Source organism: Mobula birostris, chromosome 14, assembly GCF_030028105.1.
Source record: "Mobula birostris isolate sMobBir1 chromosome 14, sMobBir1.hap1, whole genome shotgun sequence".
Taxonomy (NCBI): domain Eukaryota; kingdom Metazoa; phylum Chordata; class Chondrichthyes; order Myliobatiformes; family Myliobatidae; genus Mobula; species Mobula birostris.
This window is the reverse complement of record NC_092383.1, coordinates 2,169,939-2,191,766: the sequence shown is the minus strand read 5'-3', so window position 1 is coordinate 2,191,766 and position 21,828 is coordinate 2,169,939. Positions and strand designations below refer to the sequence as shown.

The window sequence follows — 21,828 nt, the reverse complement described above, 5'->3', positions numbered from 1 at the left end:
GTTCCAATAATGTTCCCTTCTTTAAAAGTGTTGCCAAACACAAAATAGCCTTGTGTTAATATCTCAGCAAACTGAATATTCATGTTAATGAATATAAGCACATAAAATGATTCAGTTCAGTATTGTTAGTAATAGTAGAATTCACTGACAGTTGAATCAGCCCACAGAGATATTCATCTAATTAGGCATAACTGAACAACACTGATTTTAGTGAAGTGTTGTAACTGTTTGGGTTCAGTATTGCAATGACCAGCGATTTTACCCTCTATTAACCTGCAGCTGTGAAGAACGCTGTCCTCCTGGCAGTCATGGAGCCCAGTGTGAGTCACGGTGCCCATGTCAGAATGGTGGGAAATGTCACCACATTACTGGAGAGTGCTCCTGTCCAGCTGGGTGGATGGTAAGCAAAAATTAAAATTCTCTCTCATTTTAGTATGATTATTTTGGCTTCAGGGTTCATTAACAATGATTATCTTAGATTAGCGTATGAATATATCAGATCATTCTGTACGCGCACAGAAAAAAAATCCATTAACATTTCAGTTAGATAATATCCAGCATTTAATTTTTGTTCTGCTTTACACCATGTCAGTTCTGCCACATTTGTCCCAGACTCAGAATACTACTCGTGAAATCGTCGTTCAGAGCCCTCAGGTTGACATCTGGGCTAAAGTCCACCATGGTAGTGAAGTTCACACAATCCCTCTTTGGATAGCACATAAAATTATGTTGAAAACAAAATACACCAGCATCTCATCATGAACAATATAAAACTGATTTAGTTTTAGTGCAGAGCTGAAATGAAAGTTCTGGAGTTAAATCTGAAGTGACAGTAAGGTGACCACACTACTTGTCAGAAAGCAGTGAGAGAGAATGGAGTTGCTCTACTAGAAAGTTGTAAAATTACATTTTAATTAATTTGTAATAAAAACAGACAATGCTAGAAGTACACAGTATGTTGAAGAGAGAAGAGTAAAGAGGGTGGCATGATAGTGTAGCCGTTGGCAAAATCGCTGATCGGAGTTCAGTTCCTACCAATGCTGGTAAGTAGTTTCTCCCCATGTCTGTGTGGTTTTCCTCCAGGTCCTTCGGTTTCCTCTCACATTCCAAAGACGTATGGGTCAGGGTTAGTGAGTTGTGGGCACGGTATGTTGTCACCAGAAGCGTGACGACGCCTGTGGGCTGACCCTAGCGCAATCTTCACTGATTTGATTTGGCACAAATGTCGCATTTTACTGTATGTTTAGGTGTACATGTGACAAATAAAGCTAATCTTTAATAAAATAAACCTTACACTAAATTTTCAGCATCTGCAATATTGGGCTTTTATGAACTCGATATAATAATGGCTTAGTGAAGGCTAATTCCTTTAACTCTACAAATGTAGTAAAATAAAGCATGACTGGAAGAGTTAGAATGCATTACATCTTACTGCATAAAAGCATTTCCATTTCTTGCTATAAACAGGGAAGGTTCTAGCAGGATTTTATTCTTGCCACAGGTCAAAACAATCATCAGATCTTAACTATTAAAATAAATAGCTTTCTTGCTAATTTTCTTGTACCACATTCTAAATGGGTTACATGAGAAAATCACAGCCAAAGGCACATCTGATCAACACTTGCTGTGAAAATTTCTTTTGGAAAGATTGTTGCATATTGCCATGCTGAATAACTCTAACCTTGGCACTCTAAAACCTCAAAATAAATGAAACAATTTATTATCAGCAAAATGAGCCACGCGCAGAATTGGGTAAGTCACTTATACTTACACTATTGGGTTATTGTGTAAATTAACAGTAATCCACACCATGACTAGAAATATATGGTGATTGGATTGTACTGTATTAGAATATTATCCCATCTGTACCAAGCAGATGAGTGTAACTATAACAGTGCTTTTTACTTTATCCAATTTGTAGGGGTCAGTATGTGCACAACCATGTCCTTTTGGAAAGTTCGGGATCAACTGTACCCAAGAGTGTCCTTGCCATAATGGAGGGCATTGTGACCATGTGACAGGCAGGTGCCATTGTACAGCTGGATATGCAGGTGACAGGTAAGAACATACTCAGCACAGCACACTGTTACATCCTGGGGTAAGAAAATCACAATGTAAAGAAAACAAATTTCACCAAGTGCTTGGATAATGAGGAACCTTTCTGCTCTCAACACAAATCTGGCACTCAAGTGAGGGTTACCCCTACTCCATACAGAAAGAAATTGATGTGACCATCTCCTGCACTCTATTGCAATATATCTCAACATGTTATCAGAAATACAGTGGTGTAATTGGTTCGTTGTGCACTACTCCACATTCAGGGGCATTGATCCTTCTGAAAATCAGTTCATTTTCAATCAGTTTTTGGATCTCTGAGAAAATCATGGTCATAAAGAGCATTGAAGTAATGGCCAAGAAGGAAACTTTATTCCTGATTGCATTGATTGAAACCTGACTCATGTTGCCTTATTAATAAATGAACAATCTCATATGCAATCGTTTTGAGCAGGCAGTGTTGTCATATTAATAGACACCCCTGCAAGAATTCTTACTCTCTGAAGAGTAAAACAAGTACAGAACTAAAGACAGGTTATGTTATGATACAATAAAAATGACACACAGAATATTCTGTCCCACTCACCAGCAAGCTTCAGGAGCAGCACTCCATGTGAGGAATTGTTTCTTCTAATTAAAGAACTGGCAAAGGTTTTATTCCTTGGAATGGAGGAGAATGAGGGCAACCTTATAGATTCTGGCATCTTCCAGCTTCTTTGCCAGTCTTGAAGAAGGGACTGGGTCCAAAACATCGACTGTTTATTCATCTCCATAGATGCTGCCTGACCTGTTGGGTTCCTCCAGCATCTTGTGTGTGTGCTACATAATGTTTAAATTATGAGAGGCATGGTTACGGTGGACAGTAACAGTCATTTCTGCAGGATAGGGGAATCCAAAACTAGACACATAGGTTTATGTTGCAAGGGGAAAAAATTTAAAAGGGACCTGAGGGCAACTTATTCATGCAGAGGGTGGTGAGTATATGGAATAAGCTGCCAGAAGAAGTGGTTGGGGCATTTAAGAAGCACTTGGGTAGGTGTATGAAGGGGCAGGACCTAAACTGATGTAGGCCAGACACAGGAAATTGAGGCTAAGTAGGTGGCACATGTCAGCATGGCGTGGTTGATCTGAAGGGCCTGGTATTCATGCTGCATTGCTCAATGACGATGAAAAAATGAACAAGAAGTATGGTTTAGTAATCAGAGGATGACAGGTCACGGAGCACCTCGTTCACTCATATTGCGTATATACTTCTTCATTACCCATGAAAAATTGTGACAAGCCAGTTGTGCTACCCATCATGTCATTCACAACTCACTTAATACAGTATTTTTTTGCCTCTGTAGAGTTCTGTGTCTACCTGCATAATACTTGGTGGAATATTTGCCAGCAATTTATTGTTATTTATGTCAAAAATTTGACTAAAGAAAGGCTGTTATTCATTGTAGCTACCAGGAGACAGAGATGAGAGCGTGGGCTAAAATTGTGGGGAGATATGTGTGTAATGTAACCGCAATAGTGACTGAAAAATTATCCAGTCAATTGAGTAAATATAGTTTTGATTTCTGTGCTTCTGGGACCACATGTTTATAGATTAATGTCATTCTTCTGTCTCAGTCTTACTAAGAGAAGTAGAATTTCTAACAATCTGAGATACAATAGTTAATTATGAGTCATTGGAAATGTACAGGGATTGTACAACTGAATAAATTGTTACAACATATTCAAGAGGGATATTCTGAAAATGTAATTAAATTTAGTAGTTCTATAAGATCCTGTACATGCAATAACTTATTTGACTTTTTTCAGTAAGATATATCAGCTGGTATTTAATATTTTCATAAATTGCCTCATTAATTTTGTAAGCACCAACAGAATTAACCCAGCTGGACTGATAATTATAGATTGCATTAATATTCCCTGCTGGCAATAATCATGCTTTCAGCAGTTGGAAAACACCACCGGTGCAACCTCAGAACTAAATGCAGCTACACGTAATCATATGTTTATAATGTAATTGAAATATATCTGGCCTCTAACACTGTTCCAATAGATTTATGGTTTGTATGGAAAAAGATATTTAACTCACTAACAGGGTCCCTCTGTGACTATCTGTGGTGTTTAGAGTGAACTAAACATTAGTAATCTGTATGAATAAATGACTGCAAAGCCTTTAGCCGCGCAGGGAGAGGTAATGGACTACTATAGATCATTTGTCATTTTCCTTATTTGTTTGTGCCTGCTGATTCTTTGCATTGTGGTGGCAACGTTAGAGTTATCAGCAAATCCACGCAAAGGGAAGAAAGGCTGAAAGCTTCCATTTCTCATTTTAATTTTTATTACAAGTAGTTTTAAAACCTGGAATACCTGAAACTCCAGCCTGTACACATTGGAGTTGAGAAGAGCTGGGGGAAATCGCATTGAGACCTATCAACTATTGAAATCTTTAGCCCCTTATCTCTTCCACCCATCGAACGGTGAAAGGCCTTACTAGAGTGGATGTGGAGAGACTGTTCCTATGGTGGAAGAGTCTAAGACCAGAGGACACAGCCTCAGAAAGGAGGGGCACTTTTTTAGAACAGAGTTGAACATAGAACATAGAACATACAATAGTACAGCACAGTACAGGCCCTTCGGCCCACATTGTTGTGTCGACCCGCAAACCCTGCCTCCCATATAACCCCCCCCCACCACCTTAAATTCCTCCATATACCTGTCTAGTAGTCTATTAAATTTCACTAGTGTATCTGCCTCTACCACTGACTCAGGCAGTGCATTCCACGCACCAACCACTTTCTGAGTAAAAACCTTCCTCTAATATCCCCCTTGAACTTCCCACCCCTTACCTTAAAGCCATGTCCTCTTGTATTGAGCCGTGGTGCCCTGGTGAAGAGGCGCTGGCTATCCACTCTATCTATTCCTCTTAATATCTTGTGTACCTCTATCATGTCTCCTCTCGCCCTCCTTCTCTCCAAAGAGTAAAGCCCTAGCTCCCTTAATCTCTGATCATAATGCATACTCTCTAAAGCAGGCAGCATCCTGGTAAATCTCCTCTGTACCCTTTCTAATGCTTCCACATCCTTCCTTTAGTGAGGCGACCAGAAGTGTGGCCTAACCAGAGTTTTATAGAGCTGCATCTTTACCTCGCGACTCTTAAACTCTATCCCTCGATTTATGAAAGCTAACACCCCATAAGCTTTCTTAACTACCCTATCTACCTGTGAGGCAACTTTCAGGGATCTGTGGACATGTACTCCCAGATCCCTCTGCTCCTCCACACTACCAAGTATCCTGCCATTTACTTTGTACTCTGCTTTGGATTTTGTCCTTCCAAAGTGTACCACCTCATGCTTCTCCAGGTTGAACTCCATCTGCCACTTCTCAGCCCACTTCTGCAACCATTCAATGTCTCTCTGCAATCTTCGGCAATCCTCTACACTATCTACAACACCACCAACCTTTGTGTTGTCTGCAAACTTGCCAACCCATCCTTCTACCCCTACATCCAGGTCGTTAATAAAAATCACGATAAGTAGAGCTCCCAGAACCGATCCTTGTGGGACACCACTATTCACAACCCTCCAATCCGAATGTACTCCCTCCACCACTACTCTCTGCCTTCTGCAGGCAAGCCAATTCTGAAACCACCTGGCCAAACTTCCCTGGATACCATGCCTTCTGACTTTCTGAATAAGCCTACTGTGTGGAACCTTGAGGAGGACTTTCTTTAGCCAGAGAGTGGTGAATCTGTGGAATTTTTTTTTGCCACGGGCAGCTGTGGAAGCCAAGACATTGGGCATTTTTAAGGCAGTGGTTGATAGATTCTTGGTTGGTCATGGCATGAAGGGATATGGGGGTAAGGCAGGCGATTGGGATTGAAGGAAAATTGGATCAGCCATGATAAAATGGCAGAACAGACTTGATGGGACAAATGGCCTAATTCTGCTCCTATGTCTTATGGTCTATCTCCTCCCAGCTTCTCCCTCCCCCACTCAACCACCTTTCCCCTCACCTAGTCTCACCCATCACCTGCCAGGTTGTACTTCTTCCTTTCCCCCCACCTTCTTATTCTGGCTTTGTTGCCCTTCCTTTCCAGTCCTGATGACGGGCCTCAGCCTGAAACGTCGAAGGTTTTTTCCCTTCCAAAGAGGCTGCCTCACCTGCTGAGTTCCTCCAGCATTGTGTACATGTTGTCTTAGATTTCACCCCTTTGATAACATATCCATACCTACCATTTCTTTTTTTTTTTTACAGTTGGTCCTTGCCAACAGGGATGATTGACTGGATGTCAAATCAAGAAATCTAATACTATTTTAGTCAACCAGAGTGAGAAGGTGGTGAAGAACCACCATCAGTTATCTTCCTAAATTTAGAATTATTTTAAGCAGGCTAGCAAGTGCTGTTTTTCCAAGTTCCTATGGTTGCAACTTTCTACATTAAAAAGGCCAAGGTCAAGTTCATAGTACGCAGTACTACCAGCTCTGCTTCTGACAAGGGTGATTGTAGACATCCTCTGGATCTTCTGCAGTCCACCAGCAGAAGATCAGATGGGACTTTTTCACCTCGCAGCAACCCCACTGTAATTTCATTTCATTGCCCTGAGTCAGGACTTGGAATAAATACATAAAGATTGAGCACCTGGTAGGATCCGACTGTCAGGAGGAGCATTGGATCAGAAGTTTCATGAATGTTAAGCTTCAGATTATCACTGGTGAGTGAAAGGTCAATGTTTAGAGCCTTTGCACTAAAATGTATCTGAAATGTACTGCACCCCAGTGATCCCGAGGGGCTGATGCACCAGTAGCAGACAGCAGGAAAATCAAACAGAATGCCATTGAGCTCACCCTGCTCCATGTTATTTACATACAGGTTGCGAATGTTAGGAGGCTATCAATCCAATTTTCTTTGATATCTGAAAGTACAACTAAAGAAAATCCCATTTTATGTTTCTGAGTGAATTTTCTGCTGTAATTAGTTTGGGAGATTAGAGATTAGGTGAAATGTTAACAGTCCAGTTGGGCGCAAATTAAAAAGACCAATTGAATAAACCTTCCTCCTTTCCTAAGTCTAACAGTCCACTCTGAGGTGGCTATGGTGAGTCACACTTACTCCTCAAGTTTGCAGCCTTAACCAGGGAGATTCTAAGTCCTTAGGACTAGAACACAGAACAGAACAGACACTTCAGGCCATGGTCTTTTCCGCTGCATATTCCTACAGTTCTTTATGATCCATGTGTCTATCTGAGAGTCTGTTAAACATTCTGATCTATCTGCCTCTACCACCACCCCTGGCAGAGCGTTCCATGCACCCACCACTCTGTAAAACACTGGCCTCTGGTAAAAACAGGATGAAATTCTTTTGTAAAGCTGTGTTACTGCAAGATTTGGGAACAAAGTGTTCAGCAGTGTTCAGCCAACCCATTACACCACGGTAGTGTTCAGCCAATTCCTCACACCACTATAGTGTTCAGCCAATTTCTCACACCACAATAGTGTTTAGCCAATTCCTCACACCACAATAGTGTTCAGCCAATTCCTCACACCACAACAGTGTTCAGCCAATTTCTCACACCACTGTAGTGTTCAGCCAATTCCTCACTACCCCAATTGTTTCAGCCAATCCCTCACATCCACAATAACGTTCAGCTAACTCCACACATCCACAATAGTGTTCAGCTAACCTTTCAAATCCACAATCGTGTTTAGCCAATCCCTCACATCCACAATAGCATTTTGTTTGCCATGGCCGAACTACATGCTAGCACAGAACTCATCTTGATTCAAACCTCACTGAGACCAATATTATTATCCAAACTTCACCGTGGACACACTTGAGACCAGAGATATTGTCCAAACCTCACCGTGAACACACTGAGACCAGAGTTATTATTTAAACCTCACAGTGGATACATTCAGACCAATGTTATTACTGATAGTTTTTGTAAACTTTTTATCTGTATTCACAGTTCGTTTGTCACAACCCCTCTCTGGAATTTAGATTGTTTTCAATAAACTTTAATGAAAACTCAATAATCAACAAAATTATAGATGCTGATAACTCAACATCTACCAAAAGTTTCTGTACAGTCAGCTGTGGACTTTTAGCAGTGAAAACAACCATGGCTTCGAAATTAAATCATGAGTCACTACTATTTGTGAATGGGCTTACCAGAAATCCAATTGTTTTCTTTGAGTGAAATTTACTGAGTGAAGTTAGTTCTAGGTTTTCTGTATAAAATTCACTCATGTTTAGAGGCTGACCCAAAATGATATACAATAACATTTTGATGTTACTGTGAACACTGCGAACTCACCGAGAAACAAGCCTTAACCAGACAGTTTACTGTTTAAAGAGTTCAGCCTATGGCTGTTGAGTCCAATGAGTAGACTCTGGCCTCTCATTGCCAATGTGAGTCAGGCTTCCAGCTATTGTGTTCCTGACACACCGCATCATTTGCACTAATCCCATCCCAACCACATTCCCAATCCACAAGTTCCTATTAGACCCAACCCATTTGCATCCCATTATTTTTCCCTCTCTCCTGTTCTACCCACTCCTACCTCCTGGATGACCCTTGGCTGACCCTACCAAAATAGCAGGCTACCATTTTCATAAGTAAGACCTGATCCCATTGCCTTGTAGCTATGGAGCAGGGGTTTCTCACCTTTGTTACGCTGTGGTATCTTACAGTTAACTGAGGGGTCCATGGACTCCAGGGTGGGACTACCTGCTAAAGGGTAGTGCAGTTGGGGTGAAGATATCCAACACAAAACTAGCATGGCCACCAGTACCCCCACTTCTTCCCCACCTTCCACTGACCTGAGTACTACCAGCTTCATGCTTTCACTGACAGGCCTCTATGTTTATTTTTCAAAGCCAGTGATTACTAAACAGTACTTACTTAGAAAGGAGTCTTCAGTTATGTTCCACAGCATTTGTTCCCATCTTTCTACTAGCTGAAGTAGCTACAACTGAAGTAGAATATTTGACCAAAATTACATTATTAAATTTGCTAGTGACACAGTGAAGATAACAAGTAAAAATGGGGCTTGCAATCTGCGTCATGTATGTAGATAGAGCAGCAAGCAGCAGATGGATTTTAATGTGGATATATGATACACGCAGCGACACTGGCCATGTATACGAAACAGAAGGAACCTATATTGTGATAGATTAAATCTTCAAGGGCAAGCAAATTCAGCCCTCAGAGGAAAAAAATCAGAAGCTTTCCTTAAGGATAATACAAGGATCTTGGCAAACTTTTACTAATATTAACTAAAAAGACTTAAATCAGTCTCTTGCTCCACAATCTGGGAGAGGGAAATGATTGTGGCTGAGCACTGATCAGAATTGAGAGCTCTGGATAAGTCACCTGCAAGTTAACTTTCAGGGAATCCTGCAAAAGGATTCCCAAATCCTTTGCACCTACCTCTGATTTTTGAATTTTTTCCCTGCTTAGAAAATAGTCTACACCTTTATTCTTTAAATCGTCTGTTTATTCCCATCCATAGTTGCTGCCTGACCTGCTTAGCTCGTCCAGCATTTTGTGTGTGTTGCTCTATATTCTATCTATTATGTGTTTAGTATTTTAATAGTATTTGAGCAATCGTGTATATATATTAGTTGATTAAGTATTCTTCTTTGTTTAAATGATTAATTATGGGTTATATATAAAAATATATTAATTGCATACATCACGCCTTGCTTAAAGTTAGCTGAAAGTTAGACTCACATTTGGACTCCAGCGTCTTGCTTTGAATGAGTTTAATGTTTTGAAGTTACAAAACATAACACCATCTGCCACTTCTTTGCCCATTCTCTTAATCTGCCCAAGTCCTCCTGTTTCCTCAACACTACCTGTCCCTCCACCTATCTTAGTATGGTCTGCAAACTTTGTCACAAAGCCATTAATTCTGTCACCCAAATTGTTGACACATAACGTGAAAAAAAAGCCATCACAATACCAACGCCTGCAGACCCCGCTAGTCACCAGCAGCCAATAGGCCCCCTTTAACCAGAATAGGCTCCTTGCTTCCCGTCAGTCAGCCAACCTTCTATCCATGCCAGTACCTTTCTGTAATACCATAGGTTCTTATCTTGTTAAACAGTCTCATGTGCAGCACCTCGTCAAAGTCCTTCTGAAAATCCAAGTAAACAACATCCACTGATTCTCCTTTGTCCATCTGCCCGTTATTTCCTCAAAGAATTCCAACAGATTTGTCGAGGAAGGTTTACCCTTAAGGGAACCATGCTGACTTTGGCCTACTTTATCATGCGCCTCCAAGAACCCAAAACCTCATCCTTAATAATAGACTCCAACATCTTCCCAACTACTGAAGTCAGGCTAATTGGCCTATAATTCCCTTTCTTCTGCCTCCCTCCCTTCTTAAGGAGTGGAGTGAATGTGCAATTTTCTAGTCCTTCAGAACCATTCCAGAATCTAGTGATTCTTGAAAGATCATTACTAATGCTTTTACAATCTCTTCAGCTTCCTCTTTCAGAACCCTGGGGTGTAGTCCCTCTGATCCCGGTGACTTATCTATGTTCAGACCTTTCAGCTTCCCAAGCACCTTGTCCTTACTAATAGCAACTATACTCACTTCTGCCTGCTGACATATTCAAATTTCTGACATACTACTAGTGTCTTCTGACACAAAATCCTTGTTAAGATCATACATCATTTCTTTTTCTCCCATTACTACTGCTCCAGCATCATTCTCCAGAAGTCCAATATCCACTCTCACCTCTCTTTTACTCTTTAAATATCCGAAAAAACTTCTGATATCTTCTTTGATATTATTGGCTGGCTTTCCTGCATATTTAATCTTTTCTCTCCTATTTTTAGTTGCATTCTGTTTGTTTTAAAACCTTTTCCATCCTCTAACCGCAGTAATCTTTGCTATATTATGTGCTCTCTCTTTTGCTTTTATGCTGTTTTTGACTTGCCTTCTCATAGGGAATAAACTTTAAGAGGCTTTAAGAATGGCGCATGAAAATGCAGGGCAAGTTAGGATATGGATTGTGTGTGGGCAGAAGTTTAATTTGGCACTGTGGTCTTTGCAGAACATGGTGGGCCAAATAGCCTGTGGTCTTTGCAGAACATGGTGGGCCAAATAGCCTGTTTCTGTACTGTTCTGTGTAATGATAGGGAGAATGCGATTTATGGGACAGTGGCCCATCGGCCAAATTGGTTTATCTTCAGTATTGTTTGTTCCACCTTGTTCATTCTATTATTTAACTTCGACTGTAACGTAGTCCAGACAGCATAGGTCAATAAAATGCTGATTTAAATCATTGCAGACATTTCGTTATTTCAGTCTCATCTCCCATCACTTTGCTTTTTCCTGGAAAATACTGAGTTATATATAAGTGGTAGGGCTGAAGGTGGGGCAGTTCGTAGACAACTAGATGCAGTGTGTAGCGAGACTGTGAGGAAAGGCAGGCAGATAATAGGGAAAATTGCAATCAGTGGATGAGTTAAAGTGTAACGGGGACAAAATCAAAAAGGGTGATGAATACAGTACTGAAGGTGTTGCAGTATATTTGAATGTACGCAATATATGGAATAGGGTAGATGATCATATAGCGCATTTAGAGATTGGCAGGTATGATGATGCATCTCTTAGTCGTAGCTGAAAGAAGATGATAGTTGGTAGCTAACATCCAAGGAAGTACATTGTATCAAAAGGACAGGCAGGTAAGCAGAAGGGGCGGGGTGGCTCTGTTGGTAAAAAATGAAATTAAAACCTTGGAAAGAGGTGACATCGGAGTGGAAGATGTAGAATCCCTGCAGAAAGAGTTAAGAAACCGCAGGGGTAAAATGGACCCTGATGGGAGTTGTATACAGGCTTCCAAACAGTAGCCAGGATGTGGGCTACAAATTACAACGGGAGATAGAAAAGACATGTAAAAAGGGCAAAGTTGCTGTAATCTTGGGGGATTTCAATATGCAGGTTGATTGGGAAAATCCAGTTGATCCTGGATCCTAAGATAGGGAATTTATAGAATACCTTCAAGATGGCTTTTAAAGCAGCTTATGGTTGAGCCTACTAGGGGAATGGCAACCTTGAATTGGGTGTAATGTAATGACCCAGATTTGATTAGGGAGCTTAAGGAAAAGGAAACCTTAGGAGGCAGTGATCATAATGTGATCGAATTCACCTTGCAGTTTGAGAAGGAGAAGATAAAATCCAATGCGTCAGTATAAAGGGCATTACAGAGCATGAGAGAGGAGCTGGCCAAAACTGATGGATGAGGACACCAGCAGGGATGACAGCAGAACAGCAATGGCTTGTGGTTTTGGGAGAAATTCAGAAGGTGCAGGAAAGTTACATCCCAAAGATGAAGAAGTATTCTAAAGGGAGGATGAGGCAACCATGGCCGACAAGGGAAGTCAAAGACAGCATAAAAACAAAAAGAGTGAGTGAGGAACAGAGAGTGAGGCTGACGCTGCGCAACTCTCCCTCACTTAAATCCAAATCATGTGCTAGTCTTGACACCATCATAATGGTGTCGAGGTCCTCAACGACGTCAACGATGGACGAACAACCAAAAGCAAAAATTAGTGGGAAGGGAGAGGATTGAGAAGCTTTTACAAACCAACTTAAAAACCCATAATGAGAGAAAAGATAAAACTTGAAGGAAAGCTAGCCAATAATATAAAAGAAGATACAAAAAGTTTTTTTCAGATATACAGTATAATAGTAAAAGAGAGACGAGGGTGATTATCAGACTGCTGGAAAATTATCAGACTGGGGAGGTAGTATGGGGGACAAAAATTGGTGGAGGAATTTATTAAGTATTTTGCATCAGTCTTCACTGTGGAAGACACTAGAAGAATGCCAAAATTACAAGAACATTAGGGGGCAGAAGAGAGTGTGTTGCTATTATTAAGGAGAAGGTACCTGGGAAGCTGAAAAGCCTGAAGGTGAATGAGTCACAAAGTCACTTGGACCAGATGGACAATACCCTAGGATTCTGAAAGAGGTAGCTGAAGAGATTCTGGAGGCATTAGTAAGAATATTTAGATTCTGGATTGGTACCTGAGGACTAGAAAACTGCAAATGTCACTCCATGTTTTAAGAAGGGAGGGAAGCAAAAGAAAGTAAATTATAAGCCAGATAGCCTAACGTCCATGGTTCAAAAGATGTTGAAGTCCATTATTAATAATGAGGCTTCGGGGTACTTGGAGGCACATGATAAAATAGGTCAAAGTCAGCATGGTTTTAGAAACATAGAAACATAGAAAATAGGTGCAGGAGTAGGCCATTCGGCCCTTCGAGCCTGCACCACCATTTATTATGATCATGGCTGATCATCCAACTCAGAACCCCGCCCCAGCCTTCCCTCCATACCCCTGACCCCCGTAGCCACAAGGGCCATATCTAACTCCCTCTTAAATATAGCCAATGAACTGGCCTCAACTGTTTCCTGTGGCAGAGAATTCCACAGATTCACCACTCTCTGTGTGAAGAAGTTTTTCCTAATCTTGGTCCTAAAAGGCTTCCCCTCTATCCTCAAACTGTGGCCCCTCGTTCTGGACTTCCCCAACATCGGGAACAATCTTCCTGCATCTAGCCTGTCCAATCCCTTTAGGATCTCATACGTTTCAATCAGATCCCCCCTCAATCTTCTAAATTCCAACGAGTACAAGCCCAGTTCATCCAGTCTTTCTTCATATGAAAGTCCTGCCATCCCAGGAATCAATCTGGTGAACCTTCTTTGTACTCCCTCTATGGCAAGGATGTCTTTCCTCAGATTTCTTCAGTTTTCTAAAGGAAAATCTTGTCTGACAAACCTGTTGGAATTTTTTGAGGAAATAACAGAGCGTAGACAAAGGGGAGTCAGCAGATGCTATTTATTTAGATTTTCAGAAGGCCTTTGACAAGGTGCCACACACAAGGCTGCTTAACAAGATAAGAGCTCATGGTATTACAGGAGAGGTACTAGCATGGATAGAAGATTGACTGACTGGCAAAGGGGAAAGAGTCGGAATAAAGGAGGCCTTTATGGTTTGGATTAACAAACTGATGGCTTTGCGAACAAGTTTGGTGAAGTGGCAGGTAGTGTTAAGGGAGTAGATTCAAGATTCAAGATTCAAAAGCTTTATTGTCATTCTAACCGTACATCAGCTCTGCAGGGCAGAATGAGACAGCGTTTCTCAGGAGCAGTGCAATCATAACATAACAAATGCAACACTAAATAATAAACATAACAATAAATAGTAAAACACAACAGCCACATGTCAGTTAAAATCAAGTTATAAGTGTCCAGTGCAAGTTAAAAGTGTCCAAAGCAGAGTCAGGTAGAGCAGCTATTTAGCAGTCTGACTGCCTGTGGGAGGAAGCTGTTTAGTAGCCTTGTGGTTTTAGTTTTGATGCTCTTGTAATGTTTGCCTGATGGCAGAAGAACAAACAGTTCATGGAGAGGGTGTGAGGGGTCTTTAATGATGTACCGTGTCTTCTGGAGGCATCGACTCTGAAAGAGGTCTTGGACAGAAGGTAGGGAGACCCCAATAACCTTCTCTGCTCCCCTAACCACCCTCTGTAAGGCTTTTTTGTCAACAGCACTGCAGCTGGAGTACCAGGTTGTGATGCAAAAGGTCAGCACATTCTCAACCACACCTCTGTAGAATGTAGTTAAGATATTAGTGGGGAGTGATGCTTGTTTAAGCTTCCTCAGAAAGTGCAATCTCTGCTGGGCCTGTTTCACAATCCCTGTGGTGTTCCTGGACCAGGTGAGATTGTCCGAGATCTGCACCCCAAGGAACTTGATGTTTTCCACTCTCTCCACTGTGGAGCAGCTGATGCTGAGGGGTGTGTGCTCAGGCTGAGACCGTCTAAAATAGAGTGACTGCAGAGGGTCTTAAGCAGATTGGGAGATTGGACAAAGAAGTTGCAGATGGAATATAATGCAGGGAAGTGCAAGGTCATGCACTTTGGCAGAAGAAGTAAAGGCTATTTTCTAAATTCAGAAATCAGAGGTACAGAGGGATGGGAGTACTCGTGCAGGATTCTCTAAAGGTTAGCTGGCAGATTGAATTAGTGGAAAGGAAAACAAATGCAATGTTAGCATTCATTTTGAGAGGACAAGAATACAAAAGCAAGGGTGTAATGTTGAGGCTTTATAAGGCATTGGTGAGACTGCACTTGGACTATTGTGAACAGTTTTGGGCCCCTAGCTGAGAAAAGATATGCTAGCATTGGAGAGGGTTCTAGAGGATGTTCACAAGAATGCAGTTTAGGAGAATGAGGGGAGATCTCATTGCAACCTATCGAATGCTGAAAGGCCTAGATAGAGTGGATGTGGAGAGCATGTTTCCTATAGTGGGTGAGTCAAGGACCAGAGGGCATAGCCTCAATAGAGAGACGTTCATTCAGAACAGGGATGAGAAAGAATTTCTTTAGCCAGAGGGTAGTGAATCTGTGCAGGCCTAGTCATTGGGTATATTTAAGGTTCTTGATTAGTCAGGGCATCAAAAGTTACTGGAAGAAGGCAGGAAAATGAAGTTGACAGGGATAATAAATCAGCCATGATAGAATAGTGGAGCAGACTCAATGGGCCAAGTGGTCTAATTCTGTTGCTATGTCTTATGGTCTTCAATGCCATGATCTTATTTACCTTCACCACTACCTCGGCAGCCTGTTCCAGGCACCTATAATTTATTCTCTGTCTGTAAAAGAAAACTTGCCTGCTCATTTCCTTTAAAACTTCCTTCCTCACATTAAATGAATATCCTCTGGTATCTGACATTTCTACCTGGGGAGAAAGATTCCGACTTTCTCCCCTATCTGTGCCTATCATAATTTTATAAACTTCTATCAGGCTTACCTCAGCCTCCAAAACTGAAGAGGAAACAAGTTTGACCTTCTCTCCTTGTAGTCAAACTCACTAATCCAGGCAGCATCATTGTAAACCTTCCCTGTACCTCTCCCAAAACCTTAGGATTCTTCCTGCAATTGACCTGTACACTGAAACTTGTTCTAATGTTTGTCACCTCCCCTTTGATTTCTTTTGCTGTTCTGGAGGTAATTTACAGTGGCCGTTAAACCCACCAGCATGTCTTTGGGGTATGGGGAAACCAGTGTACTGAACGAAGATTAAAGTGATTATCTTTATTTGTTGTATGTGCATCGAAACATGCAGTGAAATGCACCAGTTGCATCAATAACCAATATAACCAATACAGTCCTTGGATTGCTGGTAGCAGCCTGCAAGTATTGCCTCTTTTCCTGCATGTCCACAGATCACTGACCTTAAATCGTACATATTTGCAAACTAGTGCACCTGGAGAAAAAAGTCCTTTACATCTTTTTCAAAGATCACAAAACACTGCTGGGTATTAAGAACACCAAGTACTGCAAGTTTACCCCACTAGCGAGCTGGTCGATAGCGATGGAGCTGGACTTGTTGTGGACCATTTTGCAGTCTGCTTCAGCCACCCAGGAAAGAAGGTGCTGTAGTTGTGCAGGGAGGCAGTGGGCTCACCAATGGACATTTTAGGACATTTTTGTTGTGATCGCAAGACTCTTTTGGACATTGGCAATGTAAAAGACTTTGAGTCCAATTCACTGCTTTGTTAGTGAATGCGGGAAAGCTGCGTGGCCTCATTTGTGGCGCAGGCCAGGCTCTTATTAATGACTCGGGGTCGATGGTGAAGAGGACACCAGAGCTGGCTGTGTGCCACTGGATTCTGCACTGGATTGTGGGCTGGCCCATCCTGTCAGTGCTGGCCACTAGGTTCTGCACTGGGTTGTGGGCTGGCCCATCCTGTCAGTGCTGGCCACTGGATTCTGCACTGGGTTGTGGGCTGGCCCATCCTGTCAGTGCTGGCCACTGGATTCTGCACCGGGTTGTGGGCTGGCCCATCCTGTCAGTGCTGGCCACTGGATTCTGCACTGGGTTGTGGGCTGGCCTATCCTGTCAGTGCCACTCTCTCCAGTGTTTGCTCAGTAGAGGACGGGCTGTATTGCATTCATCTGTGACTGCACTGCGTGAGATGACGAACTGCTATAAGCAGAAATGTGGCTCCCGGACAACATCCATGTACCATCAGAAAATCGTTGTTTCATTTGGCTGTATTCATGTGTATGGTTGAATGACAATTAAACTTGACCTCCAGAAGGTCAAATTTGAACCAACATTATCTTCAGCATTCATCATAGTTCCAAGTGACACAAATCCTTGATAAGCTCCTCAGACAGAACACCTTTATCTGTCGGTGTTCATTATGTTTAATTTGTTTCAACACTCATCTCACTAAATAGAATTGTTTCTCATAACAAAAGTGGCTTAGAATCATTGAGTCATAGAGGAGTACAACACAGAAACAGGTCCTTCAACCCATCTAATCCATGTTGAAAACATTTAAACTACCTACTCCCATTGATCTGCACCGGGACCACAGCCCTCCATATCCCTACTATCCACGTACCTATCCAAACTTCTCTTAAACATTGAAATCGAGGTCCCATGCACCACTTGTGCTGGCAGCTTGTTCTACACTTTCACGACCCTCTGAGTGAAGAAGTTTCCCTTCATGTTCCCCTTAAACGTTTCACCTTTCACCCATAACTCATGACCTCTTGCTGTAATCCCACCCAACCTCAGTGCAAAAAACCTGCTTGCATTTGCCATATCTATATCCCTCATAATTTTGTACACTGCTATCAAATCTGTCAATCATCTATGTTCTAGGGAATACTGTCCTAACCTGTTCAATATTTCCTTATAACTCAGGTCCTCCAGACCAGGCAACAACCTTTAAAATTTTCTCTGTACTCTTCTCTTGTTAAGAAGGCGTATGGTGTGTTGGCATTTGTCAACCGTGGGATTGAGTTCAAGAGCCGTGAGGTAATGTTACAGTTATATAAGACCTTGGTCAGACCCCACTTGGAGTACTGTGTTCAGTTCTGCTCACCTCACTACAGGAAGGATGTGGACACTATAGAGAGAGTGCAGAGGAGATTTACAAGGATGTTGCCTGAATTGGAGGGCATACCTTATGAGAATAGGTTGAGCAAACTTGGCCTTTTCGCCTTGGAGCGACGGAGTGACCTGATAGAGGTGTATAAGATGATGAGGGGCATTGATCGTGTGGATAGCTAGAGGCTTTTTCCCAGAGCTGAAGTGGCTAACACAAGGGGGCTTAGTTTTAAGGTGCGTGGAAATAGGTACCGAGGGGATGTTTTTCACACAGAGAGTGGTGGGTGCATGGAATGCACTGCCAGCAGCAGTGGTGGAAGCAGATACAATAGGGTCTTTTAAGAGCCTCTTAGATAGGTACATATAACTTAGAAAAATAGAGGGCTATGTGGTAGGGAACGTCTAGGCAGTTTCTAGAGTAGGTTACACAATCAGCACAACATTGTGAACCGAAGGGCCTGTAATGTGCTGTAGATTTCTATGTTCTATGTTCTTTCAACTGTATTTACATCTTTCCTGTAGATAGGTGACCAAAACTGCACACAGTACTCCAAATTAGCCTTCACCAAAGTCTGAAATAACTTCAATATAACATCCCATCTCCCGTACTCAATGCATTGATTTATGAAGGTCAATGTGCCAAAAACTTTCTTTTTTTAATTAATTTTTTAATAAGTTTCTACAATGCAACAACAAAAAAACCCAGTAAAAACAAAAGAGGTTTATACAGTGCAGAACAAACATATCAAATGTACAGTTCATAACAGTTAAGGAAAATCACCCATAGTAGAAACGTATAAAGTTAGTTACCACCCCACCCCACCCTCCCACTACCCAACTCCAAGCCAACCTTACGATATATAGATTATGAAGACACGCAGTCCTCTTTTATTGTCATTTAGTAATGCATGCATTAATAAAAGTTAATCAGAACTTTTATCACCACAGAGCTGTATTTATAAAAAGGTCTATTGCCCACTACCTGAGCTATAATATGTTTACACATAAAAAAAACGTAAGTCTTAACCAAAAGAAGCTGGAAGTAAGGGATTTAAATGCAACAGAAAAAAAAGGGATAAACCCTTAATCTAAATGGGAATTATGAAAATATTCAAGAAAAGGTTCCCACATCTTTTGGAACTTTATGTCTGAATTAAGAAGTGAATGTTTTCAAGGTCCAAGCAGGACATAATGTCTCTGAGCCATTGAGCATGAGTGGGTGGGCCAGAAACTTTCTTTACGACCCTATCTACTGTTCACGCCACTTTCAGCGACTTATGCCCCTGTACTCCCTGATCCTTTTGTTCTACCACACTCCTTAGTGCCCACTGTTCACTGTGTAAGACTGCCAAAGTACAACACCTCACACTTGCCTGCATTAAATTCTATCTGCCATTTTGCAGCTGATGCAAATCCCTCTGCAAACCATGATAGTCCTCCTCACTGTCCACTACACCCCCAGTCTTGCTGTCATCTGCAAATTTGCTGATACAGTTAACCACATTATCATCCAGATCATTGATATAGATGACAAACAACAATGGACCCAGCACCTATCCCTATGGCGCGCCACTAGTCACAGGCCTCCAGTCAGAGAGGCAAATATCTACTACCACTCTCTGGCTTCTTCCACAAAGCCAATGTCTAATCCAGTTTACTACCTCATTTGGAATGCTGAGCAACTGAATCCTCTTGATCAACCTCCTGTGCTGGACCTTGAAAAATGCCTTGCTAAAGTACAAACAACAGGAATTCTACAGATGCTGGAAATTCAAGCAACTTTTATGTGTGTTGCTAAAGTAAATGTAGACAACATCCACTGCCTTGCCTTCATCCAAAAAAACTCTACAAGATTGATTAGACATGACCTACCAAGTATGAAGCCATGCTGACTATCCTTAATTAGTCCCTGTCTATCCAAATACTCATATACCTGCTCCCCTAGAGTACCTTCCAATAACTTTCCCACAAGTGATGTCATACTCACTGGCCTATAAATTCCTGGTTTAATTTTAGAGCCTTTTTTAACAGCAGAACAACATTAGCTATCCTTCAATTCTCTGGTACCTTTTCTGTCACTTAGGATGATTTAAATATCTTGCTAGGGCCCCAGCAATTTCCGCACTTGCTTCCTATAGTACATCTTGTCGGGCCCTGGAGATTTATGCACCCCAATTTGCCTAAGGATAGTAAACACCTCCTGCTTTGTAATCTGTACAGGGTCCATGAAATTGACGCCGCTTTATCTCACTTCTATAGACTCTCTGTCCATCTCTTGAGTAAATACAAATGTGAGATGCAAAAATAATTATTTAAGATCTCCCTCATCTGTTTTGGCTCCACACATGGATTACCATTCTGGTCTGCCAGATATATATACATCCCTTAGGATTCTCCTTCACCTCGATAGCTAGGGCAAATTAATGCCTTCTTTTACCTTCCTGATTTATTTCTTAAGTGTTCTCTTGCATTTCTTATACTCCATAAGCACCTCATTTATTCCTACCTGCCTCATTCTGCTATGCAGCTTCTTTTTTCTCTTAACCAGGGTCTCAATATCCCTTGAAAACCAGGGTTCCCTACATTTGTTATCCTTACCTTTTATTCTGACAGGTGCATACAAGCTTTGTACTCTCAAAATTTCACTTTTGAAGGCCTGCCATTTGCCAAGTCCACCTTTGCCAGAAAACAGCCTGTCCCAATCCTCACTTAGACTATAAGACCATAAGATATGAGCAGAATGAGGCCATTCAGCCCATCAAGTCTGCTCAGCCATTCCATCATGGCTGATCCTGGATCCCATTCAATCCCGTACCTGAAGTGACGGAGGATGAGAGGTGACCTGATAGAGGTGTATAAGATGATGAGAGGCATTGATCATGTGGATAGTCAGAGGCTTTTTCCCAGGGCTGAAATGGCTGCCACAAGAGGACACAGGTTTAAGGTGCTGGGGAGTAGGTACAGAGGAGATGTCAGGGGTAAGTTTGTTACTCAGAGAGTGGTGAGTGCATGGAATGGGCTGCCAGCAACGGTGGTGGAGGCGGATATGATAGGGTCTTTTAAGAGACTTTTAGATAGGTACGTGGAGCTTAGTAAAATAGAGGGCTATAGGTAAGCCTCATAATTTCTAAGGTAGGGACATGTTTGGCACAACACTGTGGGCCAAAGGGCCTGTATTGTGCTGTAGGTTTTCTATGTTTCATACACCTGCCTTCTCGCCATATCCTTTGATGCTCTGACCAATCAGGAAACTATCAATTTCCACCTTAAATATACACATGAACTTGGCCTCCACCACAGTCTGTGGCATAACATTCCACAGATTCACCACTCTCTGGCTAAAAGAATTCCAAAAGGTCATTTGGAATGCTGAGCAACTGAACCCTCTTGATCAACCTCCTGTGCTGGACCTTGAAAAATGCCTTGCTAAAGTACATGCAAACAACATCCACTGCCTTGCCTTCATCCAAAAGACTCTGCAAGATTGGTTAGACATGACCTACCAAATACCAAGCCATGCTGACTATCCTTAATCAGTCCATGTCTATCCAAATACTCATATACCTGCTCCCTGTTCTAAAAGGTCACTCCTCAATTTTGAGGCTGTGCCCTCTGATCCTGGATACCCCCACCATGGGAAACATCCTCTCCACATCCATCATGTCTAGTCCTTTCAACATTCAGTAGGTTTCACTGAGATCCCCATGCATTCTTCTAAATTCCAGTGAGTAGAGGTCCAAAGCTGCCAAACGCTCCTCATATGTTAACCCCTTCATTCCCAGAATCATCCTCGTGAACCTCCTCTAGACTCTCTCCAATGACAACACATCCTTTCTGAGATATGGGGTT

General features: G+C 41.8%; 1 protein-coding gene across 1 annotated transcript in view; it reads left to right on the top strand.

Moving 5' to 3' along the window:
- megf11 (multiple EGF-like-domains 11) overlaps nt 1-21,828 on the top strand; it is a 365,505-nt gene that overhangs the window by 218,275 nt on the left and 125,402 nt on the right. Inside the window, exons 4-5 of the mRNA XM_072277965.1 lie at nt 280-400; nt 1,922-2,058. Coding sequence (XP_072134066.1) covers nt 280-400; nt 1,922-2,058 — 258 coding nt within the window. The remainder of the gene's footprint in view (nt 1-279; nt 401-1,921; nt 2,059-21,828) is intronic.